The sequence below is a fragment of the Drosophila guanche genome, unplaced genomic scaffold (assembly GCF_900245975.1).
Source record: "Drosophila guanche unplaced genomic scaffold, DGUA_6, whole genome shotgun sequence".
Taxonomy (NCBI): Eukaryota; Metazoa; Arthropoda; class Insecta; order Diptera; family Drosophilidae; genus Drosophila; species Drosophila guanche.
This window is the reverse complement of record NW_022995761.1, coordinates 866929-882166: the sequence shown is the minus strand read 5'-3', so window position 1 is coordinate 882166 and position 15238 is coordinate 866929. Positions and strand designations below refer to the sequence as shown.

The window sequence follows — 15238 nt, the reverse complement described above, 5'->3', positions numbered from 1 at the left end:
ATCCATTGATATCTATTTTGAATTGGGGGCATGGCTGAAACGCTTTCGAGTGACTGTTCAAACTTAACACACTGAACGCCCGCCTTTTAAATTTGTCCAAATTGGGGAAATAAAACTTCTTGTAAATGAATTTGAATGAGCAGCGTTTCATTCAGCCAAACTGCGCTAATAATCTTTAAGTTTCATTAATTTCTTAGTTAGCACTTAAACGCCCATTGGTCAACAGAAGCTTAATCAGTCACGGTCAATGACAAATTAAATCGATTCTAATATTCTGCTTAATATTGCCATCCAACTGAGACTCTCAGCCGTGGAACTACAATTTTCTACAATCGTTCAATACATTCGCCACAAGGTTGGCTTCTCTTTATGACATCTTTTATTGAATTGTTTACAAAAATACCGGTTTAAATGAAAGGGTTAGAAATAAAACTAATAAATAAACGCTACGTTTTTAGGGAAAAAGTGCTAAAAAATGACACCGATTAAATACCACACCACACAAAAAAAACCAGACAACAGCGAAAACAAAATTTATAATGACTATCGGAAGGTTTTCTCTCGTGTAAAATCGCACTAATATATCATTTCAACAATAGCAACCCTGAGCGAAAAAATAGCAACCCTGCAACGGCGCTGTCAACCACCCCATTTCCGCCGCTGCCACCATTCCTTTACCTTTTTGACTAGCAGACGTAAAGCTGGTCTTTTTTTGCGGCCCGCAAAAAATCTGCTGTTTTCGTTAGCATCGTTCAATAAAACCGAGTGACAATGGTTGTTAAGAAGGTAAACAGCGCGAGCAATCCAATGAACGCATTATTTCAATGCTTAAACCAATGCCTTGCAATACAAAACGTTTTGAGTTTGTGTTATATTTTTGTTTTGTTATTATTGTGTTGTGAGTTCAAAACTAATGTGTGCCCAATTCTCCGTGAACATTGCAGCCCAGGCCAAAGAAGAAGCCAGTGACCAAGAAGGTTGCCCCAGCTCCTCTGGCCGTCAAGAAACCAGTGGTCAAGAAGGTTGTCAACCAGCTATTCGAGAAGCGTCCCAAGAACTTCGGCATCGGTAAGTGGACTTGCTAACGACAGTGGACAACCACTAACGATGCTATCATCTTACTTTCAGGCCAGAATGTTCAGCCCAAGCGCGATTTGTCTCGTTTCGTGCGTTGGCCCAAATACATTCGCGTCCAGCGCCAGAAGGCTGTGCTGCAGAAGCGTCTGAAGGTGCCCCCACCAATTCATCAGTTCAGCCAGAGCCTGGACAAGACCACCGCGGTCAAGCTATTCAAGCTGCTGGAGAAGTACCGCCCCGAGTCTCCCCTGGCCAAGAAGCAGCGCCTCAAGAAAATCGCCGAAGCCAAGGCCAAGGGCAAGGAAGTGGAGCCCAAAAAGAAGCCCAGCTATCTGTCGACCGGTACCAACACCGTCACCAAGCTAATTGAGCAGAAGAAAGCCCAGTTGGTTGTGATCGCTCACGATGTCGATCCCCTCGAGGTGAGTGTCTGCGTATGCGCGTCCCGTTCCCGTGCCTAAGCTCGTGCCTCCCGTCTCTGACCAAATGATGTAGAACTTTGAATTTCTTCAACTGAAAGGCGCCCGCACTCTCAGAGTGTGAGAGGCACCCGCCATGTGGAAAATTGACAGCTGATTGTGTGACAAAGCAGAGACCCACGACTTACAAGCAAACTTTCCCCTCCCCTTCGAACACGTGCTTTAAGCGGTCGAACTAATTTCTGTTTTCTATTGCATTTTAGTTGGTGCTCTTCCTGCCCGCCTTGTGCCGCAAGATGGGTGTGCCCTACTGCATTGTGAAGGGCAAGGCTCGTCTGGGACGTCTCGTCCGCCGCAAGACCTGCACCACTCTGGCCCTGACCAGCGTTGACAACAACGACAAGGCCAACTTCAGCAAGGTCCTGGAGGCCGTCAAGACCAACTTCAATGAGCGCCACGAGGAGATCCGTCGTCACTGGGGCGGTGGCATCCTCGGCTCAAAGAGTCTGGCCCGCATTGCCAAGCTGGAGCGCGCCAAGGCCCGAGAGTTGGCCCAGAAGCAGGGTTAGAGATCACAGCTCAACAACAGCGTACAAGATCTATGCTATAAGGTGGAGACTTTAAGTACACATCAATGATTTGAACGGGCAATGACTATTTGCGCCTGTTCACTGAGAAACAATAAACTTTTAAGTGTACAATTTTTTTTGTATATTTTTTGTATGTGCGTGCGAGTGCTTGAACGATCCAACCACTTAAGGTTGGCGTTCAATAAATCATTTATTAGTTGTATTCTACATGTGATCACAAATCTTAGTAGCAAATCGAGAAGGGTCAAGGGTGTTTTCGAGTCAAATCGAAGCCTTTGAAGCTCATTGCAAGTCTGTGAATATTTCATGCGGCAGCTGTGTGAATGGCTTGCAACTTGCAGTGAATGTTTACTGATGGCTTGGATTACGCTCGAATTCGATCTAAAATATGAATTTCATCTTTCTATTTTGGCCATGGAATCTTTTTTGATCGAACTTTTAGGTTTGTCCAACGAACTCTGAGGAACGCAGCAGTTAAATGTGTGGCGTCCCATTAAAAATAATATACAAGTGGTGTAATTAGCAATTTGTTGTAATTTCTGTGGATAAAACATGTTTTTTGTTTGCAAAAACAAAATGCGCCCTCCCGCCACAGCTCCACAGCTGGAAGCGCGGTGCAGGTTAATGGATTGGAGTGGCAACGCTCTAACAGCTTGGCATGGCAACGCTCTGCTGCTTGGAGACACTAACCACTAAGCAAACAAGTGCACTAATCAAATACTATACTATTTGGTTAGAGATTAGAGACTTGGTCTGGCAATGCTCTGCCCCTTAGTTTTGCAACTCTTTGAAGCTGTGCGCCTTCGTCTGGCAACACCAGCCATAGCGGTAAATCCAAAGTTGTTATTTTTTAGGGATATTTTATTTATAGGAACAATTAAAACTAATGGGGATGGGAATCATATTTTGGAACGTTCCGCCTTAACAGCCCGCAGCTTGATGCTCTGAATGGCCTCGTGCAGAATGCTGAGGACCATGTCCACGCGCTCCACTGTGGCATTTTCGCCCATGAGGCCAATGCGAAAGACGTGCTCCACAGTGGGCCCCAGGCCGCCGCTGATCTCCACGCTATATCTGTGGTAAGCCATGGATTGGGTTAGTTTGGAGGAAGAACTGGATTTTGCTCCAAGAGCACTGATTTCTCTACTCACTTGCGCATGGCGTACTCTGCCACTTTCTTCCAGTCGACGCCGAACGGCACTTTGATGGTATTGACGGTGGGCAGGCGCTCTTCCTCGCGCTGCACAAACATCTCGAGGCCGAGCTCCTCGATGCCCAGCTGCAGGCGACGCGAGCACTCCTGGTGGCGTCGCACCACCGCCTTCAGTCCCACGGCACAGAAGTGCGCGAGAGCCTCCCGCAGTCCGTACAGCAGCGTGGACGAGATGGTGTGATGGTAGATGCGCGGCGTGCCGTAGCAGCCCCAGTACTGGCCGATGAGCAGGATGTCGAAGTAGTACACCTTTGGCTTGCTCTTGCGCTGCTTGATGTGTGTGAGGGCGCGCTTGCTGAAGGAGATGGGTGTCAGGCCGGCGGGGCCACCGAGCGACTTCTGCGAGCCCGTGTACACCACATCGACCTTCCACTCGTCCATGAGGAACTCGGTGCCGCCTAGCGAGGCCACAGTGTCCACCACCAGGAAGCAGTCGAACTGTCTGCACAGCTCGCCGAGCTCGCGGATATTCTGCTGAATGATGCCCGTCGACGAGTCACCCTGGGCAACAAAGAAGACGCGCGGCCGGTGTGTCTCGAAGGCGAACTTGATCTCCTCCTGGCTTAGGGCACGCCCAAAGCTGGCCTCCACGTAACGCACATCGGCGCCATACCGTCGGGCCATGTCCGCGGCCCGATGTCCCCAGACGCCGGTGACGCCCAAGAGCACAACGTCCCCGTCCTCGATCAGATTGCAGAGTGACGCCTCCATGCCGGCGTGGCCAGCCCCGCTGATGCACATGGTGGCATCGTTTAGTGTCTGGAAGATGTACTTGATGCCCTCCTTAACCTCGTCCATAATCTGTGAAAAGAAAGGGAACAATCCGCATGTACTTTGGATTCCAAATGGAGCCAACAGCCACAGCCACAGTTATCTAGACGAGCTACAGCCTGATCTTCTGTTAGATCCCTGTCAGCCTCGGCCCCCCATCCTGTGTTTATTTCGAAGCGTAGGCGTCTCTGACCCCCTCCCCACACTCATTCATTATATCTAAATGTATCAGGCCAGGCCTACTGATAAGGTAACTGGAGCAGCCATCAAAACAGTGCAGAACATTCCTGCACGACCTGAGAATCCTTTTGGTCTCACTCAGATCTTGCGACATAGAGACGGTACCCACCTGCAGGCATTCCGGATGCATGTGGCCCAGGACCGGATTGCTCATGGCCTCCAGCACTCGATGGGAGCAATTCGAGGGTCCTGGCCCCATCAGTGTCTTGCTGGGGACGTATAGCGGACGCTTGAGCACCAAAGGCGGCGGCACTTCCATTTCAAATGTTTGTATGTTTTTTTGCTCAGGAAATTGGGGAGGGCTTTACGTAACTCGATCTCCCTCTCACGAACGGCTCTTATCACTTGAACACACACACACACGCACAAAAAGAAAACAGATGCTATATGAGATTGGACTAGATCTCTCTCGCTGGAAGACCGAAATCTAAATGAGACGATTCGACTGGACACGGGCAGCTTTATAGCTCTATGGTGTAGCTCCATCCTCCTCCGCGTATGGGGGCTATGCCTTATCGATGAACGCACTTGAACAAATGGTAAATGATGCGATCTCTCTCCCTTATCAGATGGGATGGGAGCAAATGCGTCGTTCGCACGAATTCTCCGTGTGTTGGCCTTGGAAAGGTTGGACGGAATGAACTCATTGTGAAATTCGCCGACCCTTGAGCTGGGATTCCTCTGCATACCGGGTGGGTTCTGTTCTGAGTTCCAGCCCATTTCGGCACCCACCACAAACGATCTCCTTTCTGCCACTACTGCCACCGCCCCACTGATAAGATTCCATACATCAACCCAAATCCAGGGGTTAGAGCATTATCTTTGGCATTAGTCGGAAATGCATTGACCAGGGGGTCAGTGTCGGTCCACGCTCAGTTTTCGCATTTCGTTTATGGTGAAACGCTCAGAGGGGGATCACTATCCCAATCATGGGAATTCGAAATCGAATAGTAAACAGGCAAAAAACTACATATTGTACAAATAAATATTTATTTTACTAAAAATAGTTTTGTTATTCCAGAAGACGGGCAAAGAGCGCTCAAAAAATTGCAACTGTACCTTTTATCAAACATAATCAATCGCATGCATTAGGCTATGTGCCCAGGGTTTTTATTATTTTTTTTTTTTGTGGTTTTAAGTTACCGCTCTACCCTTAGGTAGAGGGGAATTATTTGGCCACCCGCCTTTCAAGGGGGAAATCGCCACGTCGTAATATGTAACTTGGTTACAGCTTTGCTCCAATACTTACCTGGCGTAGAGGTTATGAGAGCTAAACCTCCCAGGGTTTTTATTAAAGACCTGTTTAAGAGGGAAACTCCGAGGCTGCAACTGTCCCGTTTGTACGGACTTTAAACGATGAATTGTTTATTCAACAGGCTCAACACTCAAATCCATCGATACATCGATATCGGATGTCGCGGCACAGCGGTCAAACTGGGTATGTGTTTGAACAGGGTACACAAATTATAAATGAAATATTTAAATTAATATCCATGGCTAAGAACCAATATTAATATCATCGCCAGTACAACCGCAATGTCACCCACAAATATATCATCAATACAAAAAACATATATCGATATATTGGTACATATATCAATACATATTTACCAGCGCTATCACAAGAAATATAAACATTTTAAATATAAACTAAATAAGTTATTTGTGTGAATTGGCGCGCGAATGCTATCATAACCTCTACGCCAGGTAAGTATTGAAGTAAAACTGCAACAAGTTACATATCTCGACGTGCCGATTTCTACCTTGTAAAGGCGGGCGGCCAAATAATACCTCTCTACCCAAGGGTAGAGCGGTAGCATAAAACCTCAAAAAAAAAACCAAAAAAATATAAACTGAATTCTAAAAAACTGGACACTAATCCTTGCCGCAGTTGATGAGCCCAGCGAGAACGGCATGAGCATGGAGCAGGCTGGTGACAAATTATATGACGAGTTCTTCGACAGCCTGCGCAGGTGAGTGCGCAAAGGAATCCTGTCCCTGTTCCCCCACCGGTCTAATATGGGTTTGTGTTCCTCTTCAGCAACAATGGCTCGCGTAACCTTAGCCAGATCTTTGAGGATGACGTAAAGCCGCTGCAGAACGAGTCCCGCAACATGCGCTATCAGCCGTCGTCGGCCCAGAAGCAGCAAAGACACCAACAGAAAATAGAAAACAAAGAGAAGCCCAGGTCCGCGCTCGGCCAGAAGTGGAATGTGGAGACCGGCGTCTGGACCACTGTGATAGCCAAGGTGGCGCACGCGTTCAGTGGTAGCGATGATGTGGGTCGCGTGGGGGTGGCCCTTTCCCTGCACGGCGATGGCATCGCCAAGCTGATTCTGTACAAGACAAAGACCAAGGTGCTGGCCAGCGTGGCGCTAACGGAGCCGAACGCATCTGTGATTGAGCGTGAGTCCTATATACAGTTCTACGCTGATGACCGTCGCTTCTGGAGCCTGCGCTTCGACCATGACGCCGATGAGCAGGACATCATTCAGGCCTTGCGCAAATACGATCTGCCATTGAACGGTATCGAGTCTAGCTGTAGCTCCTCCTCGATCTCGGATCAGGACAGCAAGCCAGAGAAGTCGTCACAGCTGCAGGTGCTGGCGCAGGTGCAAGTGCAGCCTCCACAGCCACAGCCTCGCTCCCGTCTTGGTCCTAGTGTAAGTAAAAACCAGCTTCCATCCGAGGAATGTTCATTGGAGGACGATGTTATAATGACTCCGGTGCCGCGTGCCATTGGACTCAGTCACAGCAGCAGCGCCAGTAGCAGCACGATTCACGGCAGCCTAATGGTTGCCAAGATGGACTCGGGCAACGACATGGACAAGAAAATGGACACCATACTGCAGGCGATGCATCGCTTGGTGAGCGGCGCCGGTAGCAGCAGTAGCAGTACCCAGCTGAATGAAGGGCAGCAGAACACAAATGACAGCGAGGACGAGATTATCGAGCTGGAGCAGAAGATGCTCAACCTCAAGCGTGAGAATCGCACGCTGGTGAAGAGCATGCGCGCCAAAGAACAGGTCCTGGAAGAGCTTCGCACATCGAACAGCGCCCTCGTTAAGCTGAACAAAGAGCTGAAACAGCAGAACGCAGCCCTGCTGGCGGCAATAGCCAGCAAAACGTACGATCAGGTCAACAGCAACTCCACCTCCGCCAGCACTAGCTGCCCCAATTGCAAACAGTCCGCAAGCCTTATAAATGCGCTGAAGCGTCAGGTGGCGTCGATACAAAGTGCCATGGAGCAGACGACGGCGGCACCAGATACGGCTGTGCACAGAAACGGACATTAAAGAGAGAGAGAGAGGAGAAGATACAGAGCAAACAAGCAAACAATGCTATATTTTTGTATTAAATATGTTTTCCTCATGTATTATGCCCCAATGCAAACTATAAACACAATCTGGTTAATTTTGCATGGTTTCTTGTTTTTGTTTTGTTTTTGTATTCGCAGCACAATTTATGCAGTTTCTTGTGGTTGCTTAAACCTAGGGGCTAGGACAAGTCTAGGGTTCAGTTTTTGTTTGTTTTGGAGCTCGGAATTGGCTTCATCCGGCAGTCTACAAAATTGATAACGTTTTGGTTGGCTCTGATTTCGCTCAGAAGGTTTCACTCAATATCGCTATCGTTATGATCATCAGTTAGTGTATCTTTAGCGTCGTATAAACAAGGTAGTACTCGTATGTATAAAGGTAGTGATTCTTGTCACTGTGGAAGTGCACGTTAGTCCATCCGACTCTGATCCCGACAACGATCCGCATCCATCGGTCTCGTCGCCACTCGCCGGACTCTGATTGACTCTGTTGTCTGTTGTCGGCTTCGACAGTTTGACAAACTAACTTATGGCCTAATATATAACTCGTCGCAGCATCTTCGTTGCTTACATCTAATCGGAAATCAAACTAGATACGGATAGTGCTTTGGGCAGGCAACACAACCAAAGCCCACAGCAATTGCAGCACCACAGCTGCTGGCGGCAGTCATTCATCCTGCAATAGTTAATGTAGTTAGTAGGTGTCGCTATCGCTGAGGCTGCTCAGGTAGCTGCTTGCAGCTGGGGCACTCGACCCGCCGGCACGGTGACGCTTGCGCTTCACCTTGGTCTTCTTGCGACGCAGCATGGCTATTTCCTCCGCCTTGCGCTTGTACTTGCCCTGCCGCTTCTTCTTGCGTCCGTATTCGTCCGATTCGCTGGTGCTCGACTCCTCGTTGTCGCTGGAGTCCGACTCAGTGTCGCTGCTGGATGACTCCGATGTGGAGCTGTCCGACGATGAGGAAGATGATGTGCTGGAAGAGCGACGGCGCTTCGTTTTCCTTGTGCTACTGAGACTGCTGCTGTGCTTCTTGGCAAGCTCTCTGTTGGCGCCGCTGCTGCTGTTCGACTTACTGCTATTCGTTTTGCCGCCGCCCTCAGAGCTCTTCTTGTGCTTCTTGCTCTTCTTCTTCTTGCGCTTCTTGTGTCGCACTGATTTTGTTTGTTTCGTGTCAGTGGCCTCCAGCGCCGCCTTTTTGTTCCTCTTCGAGCTGCTGCTGCTGCTGCGCTTCTTATCTTCTTTGCGTGCAGCAATCGTGGTCGTCGTGATTGTTGTTAGCGGCGGCGGCAGTGCAGCTGTCGCCTCGACGCCGCCTTTCAGCTCTTTGGCCCGCAGCTCAGTGAGCGGCGTCAAGTAGTCCAATTCGGAGTCAGAGCTGGTGCTCTCCACATCGAGCAGTATCTCCTTGTTGGGGTCCACCTGAAGAGAGAGAGCGAGGCAGGAGGCTTGTTTATTGCGGGCGGGGGGACAAAGGCAACGTTGCCAAACATGCGGCTTCTGCTTACCTTCAGAAAATTGCGGCATTGGTAAGTCAGGTGACCTGCGTAGCCGCATTTTTTGCACGCCGCTCGCAAGGTGTCTTTGTTGGCGTTGGACAGCGGAAAGTTCATCTTGTTTGCTGTTCGACTGCGCGCTACCAACAGTCCTTTTTGCGTATTTTTTCGCCTGTTTAGTTAGCGAACCATTTATTTTGCCCTCAAACTCAAATTGAAGATGACAGACCGTATGTCGATATCAATCAAACGATATCGATGTGCCGGCGCGGTATATCGCCATCTATCTGCCAGTCAATCCACCTTGCATAGGTGATACATGACTATTACGATATTAAGCTGAACACAATCAAGTACTCGATTTTTTAATGCAATTTGTTATTATTTATACTGCCTTTATTCCCATAATGCAGCTTGATTGAAGCTTAATATATTTAGCTGTGGCCATTAAGCAACTATAAAGGAGAACTCGTCGGCTTTTTAGAGGGAAACGTAACAATGCTGTCAATAAGTGCGAGTGAAAGGATGTGCAGAGAGAGGGAGAGCAACTTTACAATAATAAGAGTACAAGCTGCTCATACTTGCGTCCCACCACGGTCGAAGGGAAATGACCCGAGGAACGCTGCCGACGTCGAGTCCTCCTTTATGGTTGTTTCATGGCTGTGGCGTTGTGACGTCATCACGATTGACTCCTTCACTTGCTTGCGCCACCTTGAGGCGGTCAGCGCTTTCCCTTGTGCCGGCCAAAGACGGTGAAAGTGGGCTTATCGATAGTTTCGCAGCCTTTAGTTCTTGCAAAATTAAAATGCTTTAACTTACGGAATTTTTTTTCTCACAGAATAACTGTAGTTGCCTCATCACGTATCACGGTGCGTGGCAAATCGAAGTAACAGCTGTCCCCCCCGATTGCAGGTTTCAGGCCCACGACCGCGCTACACCATCCTCCACAACGCGTTCTTTCACCATTTTCGCACGCCCACACAAAGCACAGCACAGCACAGCACACGTTAAGTAGAGTACGTACGTACGTACATAGGTCGAGTGGCAAAAATCAGAGCAGAGCAGCGCAGCAGTTAGGAAGATGCAACAGAACGCGGCCAGCAATCCGTTTTCGATGGCCACCTACGTGGACCGGCCGCAGATGGGGCTGGACGTGGAGTTCGGCGCCGATCCAGCCAGCGGGGCAGCTTTCTTCCAGACCGATGGCCGCAAGCACGATGACCTCAAGCAGATGCTGGACAGCAATAAGGACGGCCTCAAGCTGGAGGCCATGAAGCGTATCATTGGCATGATTGCGCGTGGCCGCGACGCCAGCGACCTCTTTCCGGCCGTCGTCAAGAACGTCGTTTCGAAGAACATCGAGGTGAAGAAGCTCGTCTATGTCTACCTGGTGCGCTATGCCGAGGAGCAACAGGACCTGGCCCTGCTATCCATTTCCACATTCCAGCGTGCCCTCAAAGACCCCAATCAGCTGATCCGAGCCTCGGCCCTGCGGGTGCTGTCCTCGATTCGGGTGAGCATGATAGTGCCGATTGTGATGTTGGCCATACGTGACAGCGCCGCCGATCTGAGTCCGTATGTCCGCAAAACCGCGGCCCATGCCATACCCAAACTGTACTCCCTGGACGCCGATCAAAAAGACGAACTGGTCATGGTGATCGAGAAGCTGCTCTCGGACCGCACCACACTGGTGGTGGGGTCAGCGGTGATGGCCTTCGACGAGGTAAGCCGCTTCCTAATTCCAGTTCATGGCAGTCTGATGACTTTCCCATCGCCGTGTGATTTCAGGTCTGCCCGGAACGCGTAGATCTCATCCATAAGAACTATCGCAAGCTGTGCAATCTGCTGGTGGACGTGGACGAGTGGGGTCAGGTGATAATCATCAATATGCTGACCCGCTATGCCCGCACACAGTTCGTCGATCCGAATGCCGATGAGGAGCTGCTCGAAGGCGCCAGCGAGGCGCCGCACAATGAGAGATTCTACGACGAGTCATCGAACAACTCCAACTCCTCCAACAGCGACGACGGCTCCAGCGATGACGAGAAGACGAAATCGCGGCCTGCAAACAGCAGCAGCAACAACGGCGGAACTCCCAGCTCCCCCAGCAGCAGCTACCACATCGATGTGGACCACCGCCTGCTGCTGCGCCAGACCAAGCCGTTGCTGCAGTCGCGCAACGCCTCTGTGGTGATGGCTGTGGCCCAGCTCTACCATCATGTGGCGCCCCGCAACGAGGTGCAATTGATTGCCAAGGCGCTCATTCGTCTGCTGCGCTCCCACAAGGAGGTGCAGAGCGTGGTGCTTAACTGCATCGCCTCAATGTCCACCAAACGCAAGGCCATATTTGAGCCACACTTGAAGTCGTTCTTTGTGCGCACCAGCGATCCCACGCACCTCAAGCTCCTCAAGCTGGACATACTCACCAACCTGGCGTCGGCCTCCAGCATCTCCCTGATCCTGCGCGAGTTTCAGACCTACATATCCAGCAGCGACCGCTCCTTTGTAGCGGCCACCATACAGGCCATCGGCCGCTGTGCGGCCAGCATTAAGGAGGTAACCGAGACCTGTCTCAGCGGCCTGGTGCATCTGCTATCTAATCACGATGGTGAGTAGCGGCCACGTACAGTAGACCACAGAGCTAGATCCCTAATCCCTTATCCCATCCATTCTGTTTACAGAGCATGTGGTGGCCGAGAGCGTTGTGGTAATCAAGCGTCTGCTGCAGACAAAGGCCGCCGAGCACTTTGAGATAATTACACAAATGGCCAGGCTGATTGATTACATCAATGTGGCGGCCGCACGGGCCGCCATCATTTGGCTGATTGGCGAATACAACGAAAAGGTGCCGCTGATTGCACCTGATGTGCTGCGCAAGATGGCCAAGTCCTTTGTGGACGAGCAGGATGTGGTGAAGCTGCAGGTGTTGAATCTGGGCGTAAAGCTTTATCTGACCAATCCCCAGCAGACCTCGCTGCTGTGCCAGTACGTCTTTACGCTGGCCCGCTACGACACCAACTACGATGTGCGGGATCGAGCCCGTTTCTTGCGCCAGTTCACCTTCCCGGCCAGCGGGGTCAGCAGCGTCCTCACGCAGAGCGCCCGCCAGGTATTTCTGGCCAGCAAGCCGGCCCCCGTGCCGGATAGCAAGTACCGTGACACCAACAACTTCCAGCTGGGATCGCTCTCGCACTATCTGAATATGCCGGCCACGGGCTACAAGGAATTGCCTACATTCCCTGCCCTGGCACCCGACTCGAGTGTTCGCAACATTCCTGGCTTTGTGCAGGAGAAGCTTCCCAACGAAAGTTCCTCACTTTCGCACTCAAAGTCCGCCTCGGGTGGCAGTTCGCAGGGTGGCAGCAAAGGGCAGCGCGAGAAGGGCTTCCTATCCGAGTCTGAAGACAAGTCCTCGGCATATTCCGAGTCCAGTAGCGGCAGCGGCAGTGCCACCAGTGACAGTGCCTCCAACTCTGATGACAGCGAAAGCAGCGACGACGAACAGCAGGAAAAGCAGAAAGCGAAGCCAAAAGTGGTCAACAGTGAGCCGAAAAAGACGACCTCCAGAGCTGTGGACAAGGAGTCAATAACGCTGATCGATGCGGGCGGCATTGAAGTGGATCCCACCACCACGACCAGCAACAGCAACATCAACAACAATATGAATATTAACAATACCAATGCAGCTGGCGATTCGGGAACCTCAGACAGCGGGGAGTCCTCTTCGTATAGCGGCGGTAGCAGCGGCAGTGACACGGCCAGCGAAAATGAACAGGACAAGCCCAAAAAGGAGGATAAACAGCAGCAGAAGGAGAAGCAGCAGCCATCGAAGGTAACTCCAGAGATTCCAGAGACATCTACCAAGCAGACAAAAAGCAATCTAGACTTGCTACTCGATTTGGATGACATTCCGCCCATTGGTCCCGTGATGACGCCCTCGTTAGGTGGCTTCTTGACGCCAGGTAATCCAAATCAAAGCATAAAACATGATGTTCAACTTTGATCCTAATTGAATCTCCTTTGCCTGCATAGGTACGCCCCTGATGGGCGGCCAGGCTGCCCCTTTGCAGCCGCAGCATGCTCGCAATCGGATCGAGTTGGTCGGACCCTCGCACATTGAGTTCAAGCACAAGGAGCTCCTGAACAAAGTGAGCGGCCATGGCCTGCAGTTGGCCTACCGCTTCACGCGTGCCCCCCACCTGTACTCCTCGACCATGTGCTCAGTTGAGCTTCAGTTCCAGAATCGTGGCGAGAAGGAGATCGCCAGCATCCGGCTGGGCCAGCAGACGCTGCCCGCGGGCATGCAGCTAAACGAATTTAATCCCGTGACGATGCTGCAGCCTCAGCAAATGGCCAGTGGCATACTGGGCGTGGACTTCAATGACTCCACGCATGCCATTGACTTGGAGCTACTGTCCAGCGCTGGCAGCTCGCGGGTGCAGCTGAAGCCGCCGGTTGGAGAGCTGGTCAGGGCCGTCCAGATTGGGGAAAGCTGCCATCGCGAGGAGCGTGCCAAGCTGCGGGGCATGAACGAGCATCAGTGCGAGCTGCGCGGCATCCAGCGGGAGATGATAGATGTCGCAGCGCTCAAGCAGAAGGTCTTCGAATGCATCAATGTGGCCCACACGCACAGCTCGCCCACCGCCCAATTGCACTGCTTTGCGGGGCAGACGCTCAGCTCGAAGAGCCTCGTGCTCCTTACCCTTCACTGGCAGACGGACGAGGCCCTAACGCTGTTGGTCAACTGCGAGAAGATGGTCATCGGCTCCATGGTACTCAACGAGCTGCGAAAAGCTCTACAGCTAAGCTTTGCCATGTGAGCAGCAGCGTCCAGCACGAGAATGAGCGAGATGGCGATGCATGCCGAGCGCTGCGACAATCTGGGCAATCGAGAACAAATGATGAAAGCCTCCCACAACGTAAACCTAAGCATTCAACTAGCTACACATATAAAAAACAAATGTCATGATGATGATGAAGATTCTATTGCTTTGACTATTCCTATATACAACAAACAAACAAACAACAAGCACTTGCGACAACAGCAAATTGCAGTGGACTCCTTGCTGATGCCAGATGCTAGATGCCAGATGCCTACTCCTACTAATCCACTTTTCCCCTAGATATATATGCGATGTGCGAGTGTGTGTCCTGTTTAGCCTGAATGTATGTATTTATGTCGCTTGTGTCCTTCACTATATATATATATATATTTGTACTATATACACGTGTATGTCCATCCGTACATGGGATACACTTTTACTTGGATCGTACTCTCTGGTACTCGTACTCGTACTCGTAACTCGTGTTTGATGTTGTAAATCTGTTGCCTTCGTGCTCTATGCGGCCTTCTTCAAAACGTAGCAAAGACAAACGAATATCGAATCTATATACATATATACATATATTATTCATACTATTATTTAATGAAATTAAATGAAAAACATAAAGAAAGAGTAATAATAAATATACCAAATGTTAACGCATTCATCTGCCTGAAAAACAAAACAAATAAGTGCAACCAAATGCCATGGTCTTGAGGGTGTCAATTTTATAACTTTAAAACATGCAGGCGAACATACAAATGTATGTACATGTGTATTTATGTTTGAAATCTGACATTTATTTAAATTTTTATACCCGGTACTCGAGGAGTAAATAGGGTATATTGTTTTTGTGGGAATAACGGTTGTATGTAACGCACAGAAGGAAACGTTTCCAACCCCATAAAGTATATATATTATTGATCAGCATCAATAGCCGAGTCGATTGAGCCATGTCTGTCTGTCCGTCTTGTTTGTCGGCTAGTTCTCAGAGACTATAAGAGCTAGAGACACCAAATTTTGGCTCCAGACTGCTGTATGCTCACACTGAAACCATTGTATTTCAAAAATTAGATAAAAGAAAACTAAAAACGCCATTCCGTAGGGAATGAATGACCATATCTATCAGATCACCAAATTTGGATCCGATTGAATCATTATTATGGCCACAATGAAGAAATTAATTTGCAGTGGCTAAACTCACCCCGTCCCGCAGATTATATTTGTTTTTTGCACATTCTCTCCTTCACACTCTGCTTCGCGCAGACACGTCTCTGCCTCTGCCGCGTCTCTGC

The 15238-nt window shown here is 50.0% G+C and overlaps 5 protein-coding genes across 8 annotated transcripts; 3 read left to right on the top strand and 2 right to left on the bottom strand.

Moving 5' to 3' along the window:
• The first annotated feature begins 639 nt into the window (after nucleotides 1-639).
• Nucleotides 640-2198, top strand: LOC117590838 (60S ribosomal protein L7a). Its single transcript, XM_034283831.1, has 4 exons — nucleotides 640-786; nucleotides 945-1068; nucleotides 1129-1499; nucleotides 1760-2198. The coding sequence occupies exons 1-4, from the start codon at nucleotides 772-774 to the stop codon at nucleotides 2063-2065; spliced, it is 816 nt and encodes a 271-aa protein (XP_034139722.1). The 5' UTR covers nucleotides 640-771; the 3' UTR covers nucleotides 2066-2198.
• Nucleotides 2199-2929: 731 nt separating this feature from the next.
• LOC117590837 (serine--pyruvate aminotransferase, mitochondrial) lies at nucleotides 2930-4725 on the bottom strand. Its single transcript, XM_034283830.1, has 3 exons — nucleotides 4420-4725; nucleotides 3238-4100; nucleotides 2930-3160 (listed from the first exon to the last, which is right to left on the bottom strand). Exons 1-3 carry the CDS (start codon nucleotides 4567-4569, stop codon nucleotides 2986-2988), a joined length of 1188 nt encoding a protein of 395 aa, XP_034139721.1. The 5' UTR covers nucleotides 4570-4725; the 3' UTR covers nucleotides 2930-2985.
• A 1199-nt stretch (nucleotides 4726-5924) lies between these two features.
• LOC117590842 lies at nucleotides 5925-7729 on the top strand. Of its 3 annotated transcripts, none has more exons than XM_034283836.1 (3): nucleotides 5925-5953; nucleotides 6157-6283; nucleotides 6352-7729. In XM_034283836.1, the coding sequence occupies exons 2-3, from the start codon at nucleotides 6225-6227 to the stop codon at nucleotides 7604-7606; spliced, it is 1314 nt and encodes a 437-aa protein (XP_034139727.1). In that variant the 5' UTR covers nucleotides 5925-5953; nucleotides 6157-6224; the 3' UTR covers nucleotides 7607-7729. The 3 variants fall into 3 exon arrangements, with proteins under 3 accessions (XP_034139727.1, XP_034139728.1, XP_034139726.1); XM_034283837.1 differs by having other exon boundaries at nucleotides 5938-6017; nucleotides 6202-6283; XM_034283835.1 differs by lacking the exon at nucleotides 5925-5953 and having other exon boundaries at nucleotides 6125-6283.
• A 20-nt stretch (nucleotides 7730-7749) lies between these two features.
• On the bottom strand, nucleotides 7750-9372 carry LOC117590843 (protein SREK1IP1). Of its 2 annotated transcripts, XM_034283840.1 has the most exons (3): nucleotides 9133-9372; nucleotides 8411-9046; nucleotides 7750-8302 (listed from the first exon to the last, which is right to left on the bottom strand). In XM_034283840.1, exons 1-3 carry the CDS (start codon nucleotides 9235-9237, stop codon nucleotides 8294-8296), a joined length of 750 nt encoding a protein of 249 aa, XP_034139731.1. In that variant the 5' UTR covers nucleotides 9238-9372; the 3' UTR covers nucleotides 7750-8293. The 2 variants fall into 2 exon arrangements, with proteins under 2 accessions (XP_034139731.1, XP_034139730.1); XM_034283839.1 differs by having other exon boundaries at nucleotides 7750-9046; nucleotides 9133-9371.
• Nucleotides 9373-9866: 494 nt separating this feature from the next.
• LOC117590806 (AP-3 complex subunit beta-2) lies at nucleotides 9867-14543 on the top strand. The gene is made up of 4 exons (XM_034283773.1): nucleotides 9867-10843; nucleotides 10909-11728; nucleotides 11802-13082; nucleotides 13153-14543. Exons 1-4 carry the CDS (start codon nucleotides 10202-10204, stop codon nucleotides 13938-13940), a joined length of 3531 nt encoding a protein of 1176 aa, XP_034139664.1. The 5' UTR covers nucleotides 9867-10201; the 3' UTR covers nucleotides 13941-14543.
• The last annotated feature ends 695 nt before the right edge of the window (nucleotides 14544-15238 follow it).

Coding starts and splice junctions, on each gene's coding strand:
- LOC117590838 (XM_034283831.1), top strand. Junction 1,069..1,128: donor TCCCAAGAACTTCGGCATCG/GTAAGTGGACTT, acceptor TCTTACTTTCAG/GCCAGAATGTTCAGCCCAAG. Junction 1,500..1,759: donor ACGATGTCGATCCCCTCGAG/GTGAGTGTCTGC, acceptor ATTGCATTTTAG/TTGGTGCTCTTCCTGCCCGC.
- LOC117590837 (XM_034283830.1), bottom strand. CDS start 4,569: ATGGAAGTGCCGCCGCCTTTGGTGCTCAAGCGTCCGCTATACGTCCCC. Junction 4,101..4,419: donor TGCATCCGGAATGCCTGCAG/GTGGGTACCGTC, acceptor TTCTTTTCACAG/ATTATGGACGAGGTTAAGGA. Junction 3,161..3,237: donor GCAGAGTACGCCATGCGCAA/GTGAGTAGAGAA, acceptor GGCTTACCACAG/ATATAGCGTGGAGATCAGCG.
- LOC117590842 (XM_034283836.1), top strand. CDS start 6,225: ATGAGCATGGAGCAGGCTGGTGACAAATTATATGACGAGTTCTTCGAC. Junction 6,284..6,351: donor TTCTTCGACAGCCTGCGCAG/GTGAGTGCGCAA, acceptor GTTCCTCTTCAG/CAACAATGGCTCGCGTAACC.
- LOC117590843 (XM_034283839.1), bottom strand. CDS start 9,237: ATGAACTTTCCGCTGTCCAACGCCAACAAAGACACCTTGCGAGCGGCG. Junction 9,047..9,132: donor AATGCCGCAATTTTCTGAAG/GTAAGCAGAAGC, acceptor CTCTCTCTTCAG/GTGGACCCCAACAAGGAGAT.
- LOC117590806 (XM_034283773.1), top strand. CDS start 10,202: ATGCAACAGAACGCGGCCAGCAATCCGTTTTCGATGGCCACCTACGTG. Junction 11,729..11,801: donor TCTGCTATCTAATCACGATG/GTGAGTAGCGGC, acceptor TTCTGTTTACAG/AGCATGTGGTGGCCGAGAGC. Junction 13,083..13,152: donor AGGTGGCTTCTTGACGCCAG/GTAATCCAAATC, acceptor TTGCCTGCATAG/GTACGCCCCTGATGGGCGGC.